This window comes from Mercenaria mercenaria, chromosome 5, assembly GCF_021730395.1.
Source record: "Mercenaria mercenaria strain notata chromosome 5, MADL_Memer_1, whole genome shotgun sequence".
In the NCBI taxonomy this organism is placed as follows: Eukaryota; Metazoa; Mollusca; class Bivalvia; order Venerida; family Veneridae; genus Mercenaria; species Mercenaria mercenaria.
In genome coordinates, this window is record NC_069365.1 from 25,130,910 (window position 1) to 25,145,254 (window position 14,345).

The following is a 14,345-nucleotide window of genomic DNA, read 5'->3' on the forward strand; positions in this document are numbered from 1 at the left end:
TTAAGCTTGGCACTGATCACTCCTTAAGGTTTGGTCAAAATATACCCAACAACTTAAGAAAAGTAGTCAATATATCAAAGAATTTGACAAATCAAGGGCCATTACTTCAATGAAAGTCAACGAACCAGTACATGTTGACAATATGCATTACAAAGCTTTGTAATGATCACTTTTGTAAAATTTGGTGTAAATCTGTTTTATGGTGTCACAAAAGTTGCGCAGCCTAACTGTAACTTAGAGACAGACAGACTTACAGACAGACAGACAGACAGACAGACAGCACTAAATTAATAAATCTACCATCACTGTGTAAAGACATAACTACAGTACATATTAAATATAAAAAAAATCTAAATTCTTGTATTTAGCAGTTAGACTGTAATTATCAGTAACACAAGTATACCATACATGTCAAGGACTTACTTTGTAGCTTGCAGTTCTGTATTTTCCAGAATCAAATTCTCCCGTTCTCTGCTCGTGTCTTTTTAATATAAAACATAATCATGATATTAAAATGCTTGTGATCAACATACAACAAATAGTAATACTGTTTTAATACATGGAAAAAGGCACTTGGATTATTAATTTTGTACAAACAGTTACTACATGTAATTTGAGAATAGAATGAGTACAACAAGACACAAGATAAATTCCAAGCAATATGCATAGGCAAGATTTCAAATAACGAGGTCAAATCTTTCAACTTAAATAACAACGAAATCACATGTGAAGACGAGGTCAAACTACTAGGTGTTACACTAGACGCCCTACTTGACTTTGACAGCCAGGTCACCAACATATGTCGCAAAGCAGCAAAACAGCTAAATGTACTACAACGGTAAGTAAATTCCTAAATTTTCAAACAAGATTGGTCATTTTTAAATCCTTCATCCGGTCCAACCTCAACTACTGTCCGCTCGTGTGGCATTTCTGTAGTAAATCAAATACTGAAAAGCTTGAAAAATTACAGTATCATGGCTTAAGAATTGTTTATAATGACTCTGAATCATCTTATGAAACCTTGTTAAATAAAGTAAAACTAACTACTCTTCACCTAAGCAGATTAAGAACAATTGCTATTGAAACTTATAAAATGATTAACAACATCTCACCACAATATATAAGATCTTTAGTACAATTTTCAGATATGAAAACACATTAGAAATACCAACAGTAAAGACAGTCAGGTATGGCAAGAACTCTTTTAGGTTTGAGGCCGTCCGGGTGCAGAACAGTATGCCAAATGATATAAGGACTGCACAGGAATACAAATAATTTGTCAGGCTGATCCGCACCTGGACTGGTCCCAAATGTAAATGCGCCATGTGCTTATAGCTGCTTTTATACTTTTCATTGCTGCTTGGCTTGTTATGTTGCTTTATTTATTTGTGTGCTTCTTAGTTGCGTGTTTACCTATAGACAACTTTGTTTTTACTAGTTTATTATTTCTTTCTGCCTCTGTGCTTTTATGCTGTTCAGGTTTTTGTGTTTTCTGGTTCTTTTTACCCTGCATTGTGCTTAGTTTTTCTTTATAACCAACCCTACTCACTCATCATTACACTGCTTGTTACTTTAGTATTTACTCTTTTTCATAGATAAATTTTCACCCTCGCCTGGTGGAGTCTCAGCGCGTGTGGACTGGCCGTACAGCTGGCAAAACCAGGCGAAGCCATATTTAAACCTTTTAATTACTATTTTATTTATTTAATTTTCTTCATTTTTTAGCAATAGTCTTCATATTTAACTAAGTAATGATAATTTAAATAGTAAAATATGTCTTAATTTTCTCTTTTTTTTTCTCTCTCTCTCTCTCTCTTACAACAGTTTTATTGCTTAATTATTTTTTTTCTTCATGCACGTTACCAAACTGTTTCTTTTTGTGATAACTTTGTAGATGACAGATGCGGGTGTGGCATTGTGTTTGACCCTCTCAAGCCCTTTTCCCATTCTACACCTTTCTTTCGGTGGGTTGGGACATAATTACTTTACTTGGGGAACTAGGTTATTGTCTCACACTTGTCACATTACCCGACTTTCAACTACTAATTTCTTATTTATGTCTATTGACTTGTATTTACTTGCATGTATCATTATTATATGCTTATCTTTTTTATGCTATGCTTTAACCGTGTGCTTTTCTTTTACGGCCATTTTTAGTTGTTATTATTTTACCTTTGTTTGTTGGGAAATAACTTTAAGCTAATGTTTTTTTGTTATATAATATCTGACGTTAAATAAAGTTTCTTGTATCTTGTATCTTGTACTTACTTATCATATTATTGGATTATTCTGAATTTCCCCAATCACACTCTTGTACTCATAAACCACAATCTACTAACCCAAAGTGGACATCATAACCTTGAATGAATCTTTTATTAGGCTGAGTAAACCCACCAACTATACTGCAGCACTTTATTTAAAAAAAAAGCTTACTAGATTATTCTCAAATGTATTTCCCAAACATAATGGATTATTGCTCAACAACAACAATGAAATTTTTTTCACACCAATAACAGGGGTTTATTCCGAATACCACCAATAACAGTGCTAAACTTTTCATTATAATGACACTGAGTTATTCCATAATGTTGATGGATTAATCACTCAAAACGACTGATTACCCTTGCAGCAACAATAAATTATTTTAATCCTGACAATGTACAAATAACATTAAGTTATTCCCCTAATGATGATATAAACTATTCCCAAGATAACAATGGATTATTCCCCGAAAAACATTGTTTATTGTTTTGTTTTGTTTTATTATTTTTGTTTCAGGTCACATCAACAGTATTACAGGTCTTATGGCAACAGTGCAGTTATTCACAGAGAAGGAAGACTCCTAGTTCCCCTCAAAACATTATTTAAGAGTGGGGGACAAGTAATTTGAAGTCAGCGGACTTAACCATAGCCCACGGAGATCCCAACAACAGCATTACAATTTTCCCCAATGACAATTTAAAGTATTCTCCAATATTGAAACAGAATATTTCTTAAGAACAATTAACTTCACCAAACAATAATGGATTTACCCCAATATCTAATTAATTTCCAACGTCACTGGATAACAATGTAAACCTTCTTGGATATCAACTCTCAATACTATTTTTGGATTACACTAAATTCCTCCTTTACCAAGAAAGATCTGATTACTCATACCTAAGAAGTGATACACAAAAAGTAACCTGAAAAAATATAAATTGTACAGTATTGTTAATAAATGACTTCATGATTTGGGACTTTAATAGCAGTTAGATCATGGACCTGTAACGTACAATGTGGACAGCATATTGCCTTAGTAATGTCTTTAAGGAAGATAATACTTACCAAAGAAGTTGTCATTCACTGTTGAGATCAACAACCACAACAACAACAACAACAACAGCAAGGTGGTTAGCAGAAGCACCTGAGCATGGTGGGAGAGAAAACAAACACTAGTGTTAATCAATTATCTAGCTACGTAAATCATCTATGCACCACTCTGTGAAGATCATACAGTCTCAAAGTGATTTTTCTGACACATTAATAAGAGTAAGAATAGTAACTATTTGCTACTTCTTTTCTGTTAAGCTGTTCATTTCGTTACATTATATCTTGGTGTTTTACATATTCTTCCACCTAATTTACATAAGATTTGTTCTTTTATTCTTGACGATCAGTATCAGCTGAGAGCTGTATTATCTTCACTTCAAACACAAACTTTCATCCATCTTTATAATTTAACTATTTTCTACCGAATTAACAACCAATTTGGTATTAGATTATTCTTCATCGGACTATATCTCTAAACCATCTCCGATAAATGTTATTCAGATAATTAATAATGATTACCTTGAATAAACAACTCTAGAATAACAAATATTTAACTTTTTTAAAAATTTATTAATGTATGGCATGCTGTATATTTGAGAACACAGGTAAATCTAATACTCTCGAATATGAACAGAGCACTAGGTTTCAAAGTCATTCTATATCACACGCTAATTTTGATTTTAAACTTCAACATTGTATGGTATTTTCCCTTTTTGTATATTCAGTTAAAGATTTATTTAAGGATAAAAAACAAATTACATAGAGTTAGATCCCTATCTAAAATGTATGTGTGACCTACTTCTATGAAATTCTTCAATTGCTCCCCTTTAAAGTAAACAATGATGGCCCTATATCGCTCACCTGTGTTTAAATGCTTGATTAAACAAATGTCTTTGTTAAAGCTTCGAAAACAAAAAACTAGGTAAGTAGGTCATGGTAAAGATTATTCAAGAAATCTAGAACTACTTAAATATGTTAAAAGTTATACAGGTAGTCCAAATATTTTGCTGTAGCTTCAAAAACAAGAACGTAGGTCAATGGGTCATGATTAAGGCTATTCAAGATGAGTATTGAAATCTGTATCAAACATTATACAGGTGGTCTAAATCTCTTTGCTTAGCTTCAAAAACAAGAAAGAAGGTCAGGGTTAGGGTTAAGAATATTAAAGATGAGTATTGAAATCTGTATCAAAAGTTATATATGTGGTCCAAGTATCTATGCTGTACCTTAAAAAACAAGAAAGCATGTCAGTAGATCCTGAATAAGACTATTCATAATCAGTTTTGAAATCTGTATCAAAATTATACATGTGGTCCAAATTTCTATGTTGTAACAATAAAAATGAACAAGAGGGTCATGATGACCCTACACCGCTCACCTGTTTAACTCGGCCTTCGAATCATCAAGATAAATATTCTGACCAAGTTTCATCAAGACTGGGTCATAATGTGGCCTCTACAGTGTTACCAAGTTGTTTTTTTTCCTAGTTTTTGACCCCATATGACACAGTTTCAAACTTAGCCTAGTAATCATCAAGATAAACACTATTACTAAGTTTCATGAAGATAGCGTCATAAATATGGCCTCTAGAGTGTTAACAAGCTTTTCCTCTGATTTGAGCGGCAGACCTAGTTTTTGACCCTCACATCACCCAGTTTCACATTTGACCTAGGAATCATCAAGATAAACATTCTCTCCAAGTTTCATGGAGATACGGTCATAAATGTGGCCTCTACAATATTAACAATCTTTTCCTTTAATTTGACCGGGTGACCTAGTTTTTGACCCCATATGACCCAATTTTAAAACTGGCATAGGAATCATCAAGATAAACATTTTGACTACGTTTCATAAAGATAAGGTCATAAATATGGCCTCTAGAGTGTTAAAAAGCTTTTCCTTTTATTTGACCTGGTGACCTAGTTTTTGACCCTACATAACCCATTTTCGAACATGACATAGAGATCATCAAGATTAACATTCTGTGCAAGTTTGTATAAACTCAAAGCATAAGGAAACCTTCATATGGCTGAAAGGGCCAAAAAAGAACATTTTGCCCCTTTCAGTGGCAGTCACTCTAGAACCATGAAAATTAGCCTGTTTTCGAAAGGAACCGAGATCTTATTGTGACTTAAGTTGTGTGTACGTTTGGTTAACATCAAATGTAAAATGCCACTTCTGGCCTGTTCTCAAGGTTAAAATAAACAAATTTGGCTCTTTAAGTGGTCAACCAGGGGCCGTAACTCCGGAACCTATGATTGGATCTTACGGATCTATCATAGAATCTAAGATCTATTTATCTATTGTTGTTTAAGATATTTTGCAAGTTTGTTTCAAATCAAACCATAAATGAAGTCTCTATATGGCTGCAAATGCGACAATTGCAGATTTTGGCCCTTTAAGGGGTCATAACCCGAGAAGACATGAGATCTTACCAGTTTCCGACAGGAACCAAGATCTTTTGCCAATAAAGGTTGTGTACAAGTTTGATAAAAATTGATTGCAAAATGTGATGTTTATTGTGTTCACAATCCAAAATTGCAAATTTTGGTCCTTCATGATAGGATATTGGCCAGTTTTCAAACGGAATCATGATATTATTTCTAAACAAGTTGTGTGCAAGTTTGATAAAAATCGATTGCAAAATATGGTTTCTATCATGTTCACAACAAATTGTGAACGGACGGACGGACGAAAGACGGACAAACAGACGACGGACGAAAGGCGATCACAAAAGCTCACCTTGTCACTACGTGACAGGTCAGTAAAAAAGTAGGTCAGCAGGTAAAGATTAAGACTATTCAAGATGAGTATTGAAATCTGTTTCAAACGTTATACCTGTGGTCCAAATGTCTTTGTCATTGCTTCTGAAACAAATAATGCTATGCAAAACAAGAGTGTTAACAAGCTTTTCCTTTGATTTGACCGGGTGACCTAGTTTTAGACCCGATATGACCCAGTTTTGAGCTTAGCATAGAGATGATCAAGATTAACATTTTGTGCAAGTTGTATTAAATCAAAGCATAGATGAAACCTCTATATGGCTGAAAGAGCCAAAAAAGAAATTTTTCCCCCTTTCAGGGGCAGTAACTCTAGAACCCATGATGAAATCTAGCCGGTTTTCGAAAAGAACCGAGATCTTCTCTTATTGTGAATTAAAACAAAGACAAATATCAAACAGGGAATGCCACGTACCAAAAGCGCAGCCTCCCCAAAACGAAACCTACAGCACGCAGACGTGTACACCACAAACACACACACATACACGTGCACACACACAAAGCCAACATACGAGGACAAAACGAACAAACAAAGGAACACACACACATACACGCGCACACATACAAAGCCTACACAAGAGGACAAAACGAACAAACAAAGGAACACAGTGGGGCACCGCCTTGGAACGGTCAGTGGCAAAAACACCACTGGGGAGCTTAAACCGGTTTATGGTGCGCACCCAACCTCACTCTTACCCCCACCATGTTCCAAAGACATGGGACAGTGTAAATAAAAGTAATCCCCTCCAGGTGAATCTTTAACACACGTAATGGAAACAAAAAGGCATGGCATGTAAAACACAAAAATGCTCGTGTATAAAAATATAAAAAGCAAACCTTTAGAACCAAAAACGTATGTACTCAATGCCTTTTCAGAAGACAGAGCAACAAGAGAAACACCCTTAAGGGCCCGACGAAACAGGCCAGAAGACAGATATCAAAACGGTTCAGTCCTGGTAGGATTTAAAAACTGCTTATCATAGAGTCCTCCCCCTCTTCCGTCAGACACAATCAAAGAGGGAAGCGTAGTGTCCAACTGTAAACGGGTTGAACACTAAACATGCGGTATGTCTCAAAACAGTTGGGTCGTAACCTCTTTCAATAAAACGTTTTATAATTTTACCAAATACATTCGGAAAATTACCATGACCCAAGATCTTACGAAGTTTGTAAACCACATCCCCATAAAAAACGGGTTTAGAAATACCTTCTCGCAGAAGTGTCTTTAAATTACTATTGAATTTTAAAACTAAATCAGAATTACGATAGTAAAATTTAGCAAAATATTTACGCAATTTGTAATAACGGTAGCCTTGCTGAAGAAGTTTACTTGTAATATATAGATTACGTTCACTGAAATGCTTGACATGACTACACGCTCTGGCAAACCGAATTAATTGAGAAATATATACCCCATAAGATGTAGCCCGAGGTACATCCCCATCCAAATGGGGAAAAATTACAATACTAAAGTTAAAATCATCCCTCTTGTCATAAATTTTGGTATGTATAATATTGTCATAAATAGAGAGATGTAAATCTAAAAACGAAGCATCAGTATCCGAATTGTTAGTTTTAATTAACTGAAGCTCCCTAGGATAAATAGTACCCACCAATTGACCAAAAAACGGATTATCCATATTAAGAATATCATCCAGATAGCGTGATGTATTATTAAATGCAGTTATAATATCTGCCTGCGTATCTGGAGAAAGGCTCAACATAAAGTCTCTTTCATAACAATATAAAAACAAATCTGCGACAAAGGGTGCACAATTTGTTCCCATGGGAATACCAACTACTTGTCTAAAAACTGCATTCCCAAACCTGATGTAAATGTTGTTCAATAAAAAGGAAAGGGCTTTACAAACTTCGTCACAGGTCCACATTGTATAATGTTTAATAATATTGCTAGTAAAAAAAGCTTTATCAAAACTGCAAGCGAGAAATGTAGCATTCTCTCTGGCAAAAGTCTTTTGAATTAGGGCAGTTAGTTTGTCATTTATTAAGTTATGTGGTAAAGTGGTATACAAAGTAGAAAATTCGTATGTACTGACTGTAGATACCTTGTAATTATTAATTTTAAACTTATCAAGGATTTCGCCAGAATTTTTAATCGACCAAAATAAATGTTTACCAGAGTTTTCGTATACTTCATCGCAGTATCTTAAGTTGTGCGTGAGTGTGGTTTAAATCGAATGTAAAATGTCACTTCTATCGTGTTCGCGAGGTACAAATTAACAAAGTAAGGCTCTTTCAGGGGTTAATCAGGGGCCGTAGCTCTGATGTCTGGATTGGACGGATTCATCATGGAATCCAAGGTCTATTGCTGTTTAAGATAAAATGGAGTCTCTATATGGCTGCAAAAGCATAACTCTGGAACCCATGATGGGGTCTGGTCCGTTTACGAAAGGAACCGAGATATTATGACAATACCAGTTGTGTGCAAGTTTGATTAAAATCAATGCAAAATGTGGACAAGATATTGTGGACGCACGATGACGACGGAAGACGGACGTGACAGGTAAGCTCATAAAAAGATGAGTATTTCTTTTGTTTTAATGTAATTTCCTTTTAAGAATTGTATATGACAGATATTAGGATATCACAAAAATACTACGTGATAAGGATTAGGACTGTGTGTTGCTTCTATATTCATTAAGGGTAATGTGCAACCAAGGGAGGCTATAACAATTTTGAAACTTTTATTTCTAATAAATTGCAACAAAATATATAATTGTTCATGCAAGTTTTACTAAATACAATGCAATAGTCTTATATTTATATTGTTCCTTAGGCAAAGTATATTATCAAATTTTTACCTAGAAAAAAAAAACATATATCTAATTTGGGCAACTAGAATTTAAAAATACCTCCAGTGAAAATCTAACTTGTATTAAGAGTTAAGTGAACATAAATAAACGTAAGTGATCAGATGTTAAATTTATGAATAAATCCATTACATAACCAGAATCTGATTAACCATCTTTAATAATAATAAGCCGCCTGTCTTGGTAGAAATGAGTCAGTCCAATTTAAATGTGCTTGGAAAAGTTCGAAGGGTATATATGAACGTATCATTTCTGCTGTGATACTTGTACACAATAGTTATACCAAACAATTGACAAACTATTTACTTTGTTACAGTCTTATTAAAAAATCTCAAAAGTACTTGATATTTCAAACAGGCCACACTGTATCCTGTGACAGCCAACAAAAGTGACTTCATCTATTTATTAAGAAAACAGTACTGAATACTTACTTTTGTAAAAGAAATAAAGAAATTTCTCGTACCATTTGATCCTCGTTCATCCTTCTTATCTTCACTGTCTGTAAAAACATCGGAAATAAACAACATCACAAATATAAACAACATGCTAAAAACTAACTAAATATAAATAAAGGTATCAAAATGTTTCATCTGTCAACTATTTTGGCTTAAACTCTCATCAATCATTAAATCATATGAATTCAACAGAACTGTTTTGTGTCCGTAAAAAGAACTTAAGTTTGATGCGTTTTCAGTTTCGCATGTTTTATCTGATTTTAGTTTAACACCATTTTCAGCAGCATTCCAGTTATGTAAAAACAGTCAACTTACAACTTTCCTACAAATCACAGATGGACATACAGGACTGAGGATCAAACTCGTGTCCACCAATAAGCTCAACGACAAGAAGCCAATTTTTGAAATGAAAGAACTTCGTACGGATCAACATGTCCAGTAAGGAGTAGTTTCCATTTTTTCCAGGGGTTCTAGTTTAATTTATATTTTCTTCTGTGCTGTTTGAATACATTGTTTTGATACACTGTGAGGTTTTTGTTTACAACTTAAAATAGATTTAAATGCACCAAATGCAACTGATGTCAGCATTGCTTTTAAATATTGTAGAAAGTTTTCTTTCTTTATACAGTTTGTACGTCAAATTCTTAAGGGATAAAATGCGAAGGAAATAGTCTTTTTTCAAATACATGCTTAAGACAGTCGTCTTAGATATTATGTCACTTGTTTAAAGACAATGCATTTATATATTATTAGTCAAGGAGGGTAGCAAAAATCATTGCTGCAATTAATATCTAGTTCGATGATTATATGCGAATTTGGAGATGAAATTAGAGATGTTATTTGATTTTCTTTTCATTTAAACATCATCGCTTAAATTACAGCTTTTCCAAAAGCTAAGAAAGGAAGCCTGCTACAAATAAAATATGACAGTGTCATAACTTGGAATACCGTTATAGAAAGTTAAGGGCAAAATGAACTAACATTAGTAGTTTCGAAATACTTTAGATATAATGGAAAGATTTTCATTTAATAAACTGTCAATGCAATTACTTTTTTTAAGATGAAATTATCTCGTGCTCACAACATCTTATCTCGTGCAAACGACATCGTATCTCGTGGACACAACATCTTATCTCATGTGCATGATATCTTATCTCATGCGCTCGACATCTTATCTCGTGCGCATGATATCATATCTCGAGCACTCGACATCATATCTCCTGTGAATGACATCTTATTTCGAGCGCACGATATCTTAACTCGTACGCAAAAGATCTTATCTCATGCGCACGACAGACATCCTTTCTCAAGCGCACGACATCTTATAATTAGAGCTCGACATTTTATCTCATGCGCACGACATCTTATTTCGTGCGGTCGACATCTTATCGCATGCGCACTACATATTATATTGAGCGCATGACAACTTATCTCTTGCCCAAGACATCTTATCTCAAGCAAATGACATCTTATTTCGTGCACACGACATCTTATCTCGAGCGCATGACATCTTATCTCGTGCGCACGACCGTTTATCTCGTGCGGTCGACATCTTATCTCGTGCGCAAGATATCTTATCTCTTGCCCACGACATCGTACCTTAAGCGCATGACATATTATCTCGAGCGCAAGACATCTTATATCGTGCGCTTAACACCTTATCTCGTATTCAAAGATCTTACCTCTTGCACACGACATCTTATCTCGTGCGCTCAACATTTTAACTCGTGCGCAAGACATCTTATCTCGAGCGCACGACATCTCATCTTTTGCGCACGACATCTTATCTCATGCGCTCGACATCTTATCTCAAGCGCACGCCATCTTATCTCTTCCGCTCATCATCTTAACTCGTGCACATGACATTTTATCTCAAACGCACAACATCTTATCTCCTGCTTATGACATCTTATCTTATGCACACGACATCTTATCTCGTGCGCAAAAGACCATATCGTGTGCGCACGACATCTAATCTCAAGCGCACGACATTTTATCTCAATCGCACGACATCTCATCTTTTGCGCTCTACATCTTATCTCACGCGCACGACATCTTATCCCGTGGGGTCGACATTTTTTCTTTTGCGCACGAAATCTTATCTTAAGGGCATGACATCTTATCTCTTGCTCACGACGTCTTATTTCAAGTGCATGACATCATATTTTGTGCACACGACATCTTATCTCGAGCGCATGACATCTTATCTCTTGTGCTGAACATCTTAACTCGTGCGCACGATATCCTATCTCGAGCGAACGACATCTTATCTTGACATCTTATCTCGAGTCCACGACATGTTATCTCGCGTGAACGACATCTTATTTCATGTGCACGACATTTTAACGTTGGCAAATTAGCATGGCACACCGGCCTTCCATTAGCTCATTACAAAACTACAGTGTTATTTCTTTTTAAAATCAGAACCCGCTCCCGAAAAGATAAAAATAAAAGTAATAAATCATTTTTAAAAGAATAAAAATATTTAACTGATGGCTATGATGGCTGATTTGTGCCATTTCTTTATTTCGTTCTGTTGCAGCGACACAATGACAAATGTCAAAAAAGGTGGTAATGGTTATGAATAGTTATGATATATATGTCAATCTACAACGACGTGTTACTAGACGAAATTACTCACTCTTTTACCACCATCCATTACCCAAACCGACATCTTAACTCGTGCGCATTACATCTAATCTCGAGCGCATGACATCTTATCTCGAGCGCACAACATCCTATCTCGAGTACACTATATCTTGTCCTGCGGACTCGACATCTTATATCATGCGCCCGACATCTTATCTCAAATTTTTATGGGTCTGGGAATCGAACTCCTGACGAAATAGTATAAAACAAATACTGTAACCGCTCGGCCAACGATGAATCACTGAATGCAACGTAAACGTAGTGAATTGACTTAATTTTATGTTTTTGTTTCTTTGTTTACATTTCAAAACGCCATAATAGACTATACTGTGCGATACCTATACGTGTGCGCTCAATCGATTATTAAAGGCGGAAGCAAAATATGCGCTTGTGCAGTTTTGGTTTGCTGCCCACGTGATGATAGTGTCTAAAAATACTGTCGCGTCTCGTTCTATATTTATCAATGTTTACAAAACGGTTTATAAAAGTGTCCAAGAAAAATTGCGAAAACTCGAATGTTTCCGTAATTCTGGAAACTAGAAACTGGTCAACCATTAAGTTTCAAGTAAATATATGAAACAGTGGTGGCAGTTTGCCTTCCAGAGATAAATTATTTCAGAACTCACATATCACAATGTGTGGGTTAGTCGCTTAAAGCAATATTTTCAAACTATTTGCAAATAGCTAATGGCGGATTAGCTCAGTGGTTCAGTATATGTAGTAAAATAAATAAACACTTACGAATCAGAATTCTCCTCCAGTACGAACACCCAGTCTATTCCAATTTAACCTTGACATCGTGTTTCATTTAAATTGAAACATTTTACTTAACTGCATAGTTTGAAGTAATGCGCACTATCTTATCTCATACTGTGTAATCATTTAAATTCGCTGGCATGAAATTTCGCGCAAATGTGAAAAAGGACTGGTTCGCGTGGGCTTTAAATCGCGCATTTTCTATTTTAGAAATGAAAAATAAAGTTAAAAATAAAGATAGAGCGGTCTTTAATTCGCGCTTCGGTCACAGTATTTGATGCCGGGAGCGAAATGAAGTCGTTGGTCGAATTGATTTTGTCTATAATAGGTACAGAAAGAAGGAATTTTGATGCAACGAACATGTGATAAAAAGAATACTACATTTGTATCTTTCCTCATTGTATGTATTAAACTCGTTTAATAAAAATGATAAAATGCTCGTCAGTATTTTATTGTGTTTATTCAACTCGTTTAATAAATTCAGTATGAAAAGACATTCGTGTAATATTATCTTTCTCTTTTATAAGCAAACGTTTTAAATAACGTCGCGTCACAGCTGCAACATCTGTCTCATATGGGGACGTGACGTACGTAAAAAAATCATTGTACCTCTGTTATGTTGGACTATTGAATTCAATAATAGGAGACAATGCACTGTTATATATCATTAATGGTGAAGTAGAAACTGACGTTTGTCAATGTGCTATGTTGTAGTATCGCAATACTCTAATAAAGATACAAAATCTTCACCTGCTACGTGCATGTTGGTTACCCAATCTTGGACTGTCTCCATTCTACCTAGCAACCGCATTAAACATGGGAAGAGGTTTATCTGCTAGAGAGGATGCTTTTAGAAATCATCACATGAGAGACACAGAACGCTTGCTTGAACATATATAACATCTAATTGACCGTTATCCAAAGCATTGGGTCCAGACATTCTTGGTTATTGAAGTCCACCAGTTTGATCAGTATGTGGTGTGTGAAGATGATTCAGACAGTAAAGGAATATTTCTGCCTTTACTAGGCCAAGGATAACATACCATTGAATAAAACTCAAACGATAGCGGAGCACCTGTTCATCAACTTACACCAGATGTGTCATCTAATGAGCCTGATATGCCACAGATATATATGTAAGGAAGGTTATTACAGTACATGACACCTGCCAAAAGCCGTCCTGCAGATAGGTCTACCCACATAACTCGAAAGACCGCCTCACAAACTTCCGGAGACGGTTAAATGTGACATCCATGCGCTATATAATGAACTATGCCCAGGAGAACTTTAATATTTGGTTTGTTTTTTGAACCTATAGTCAATACTATTTATAGCTCACCTGAGCCAAAGGCTCAGGGTGAGCTATTTTGATCGCTCGCCGTCCGGCGTCCGGGATAGAATTGAATTCCGAACAGAACTCTGGTTGCCATGGCAACCGAAAGGAAAATATATAAAAATCGTCTTGTCCAAAACCACCGGGGCTAGGGCTTTGATATTTGGTATGTAGCATCATATGGTGTTCCTCTATCAAGATTTTTCAAATTATCTCTCTAGGGACTTAT

At 35.4% G+C, this 14,345-nt stretch overlaps 1 protein-coding gene across 3 annotated transcripts in view; it reads right to left on the reverse strand.

The window, feature by feature from the left end:
- LOC128556934 (C-Jun-amino-terminal kinase-interacting protein 3-like) overlaps positions 1-12,879 on the reverse strand; it is a 29,062-nt gene extending 16,183 nt beyond the window's left edge. For 2 of the 3 annotated variants that reach the window (XR_008370918.1, XM_053542964.1), the window contains exons 1-5: positions 12,769-12,824; positions 9,387-9,422; positions 6,151-6,176; positions 3,328-3,406; positions 424-481 (exon numbers count right to left, since the gene is read on the reverse strand). Coding sequence is in view for 2 of the 3 variants with exons in the window: in XM_053542964.1 (XP_053398939.1) it covers positions 424-481; positions 3,328-3,406; positions 6,151-6,174 (161 nt within the window). In the remaining variant the exon portion in view is untranslated. Of the gene's footprint in view, positions 1-423; positions 482-3,327; positions 3,407-6,150; positions 6,177-9,386; positions 9,423-12,768 lie in introns of all 3 variants that reach the window. The other variant, XM_053542965.1, reaches the window with a different exon arrangement.
- Positions 12,880-14,345: the final 1,466 nt, after the last annotated feature.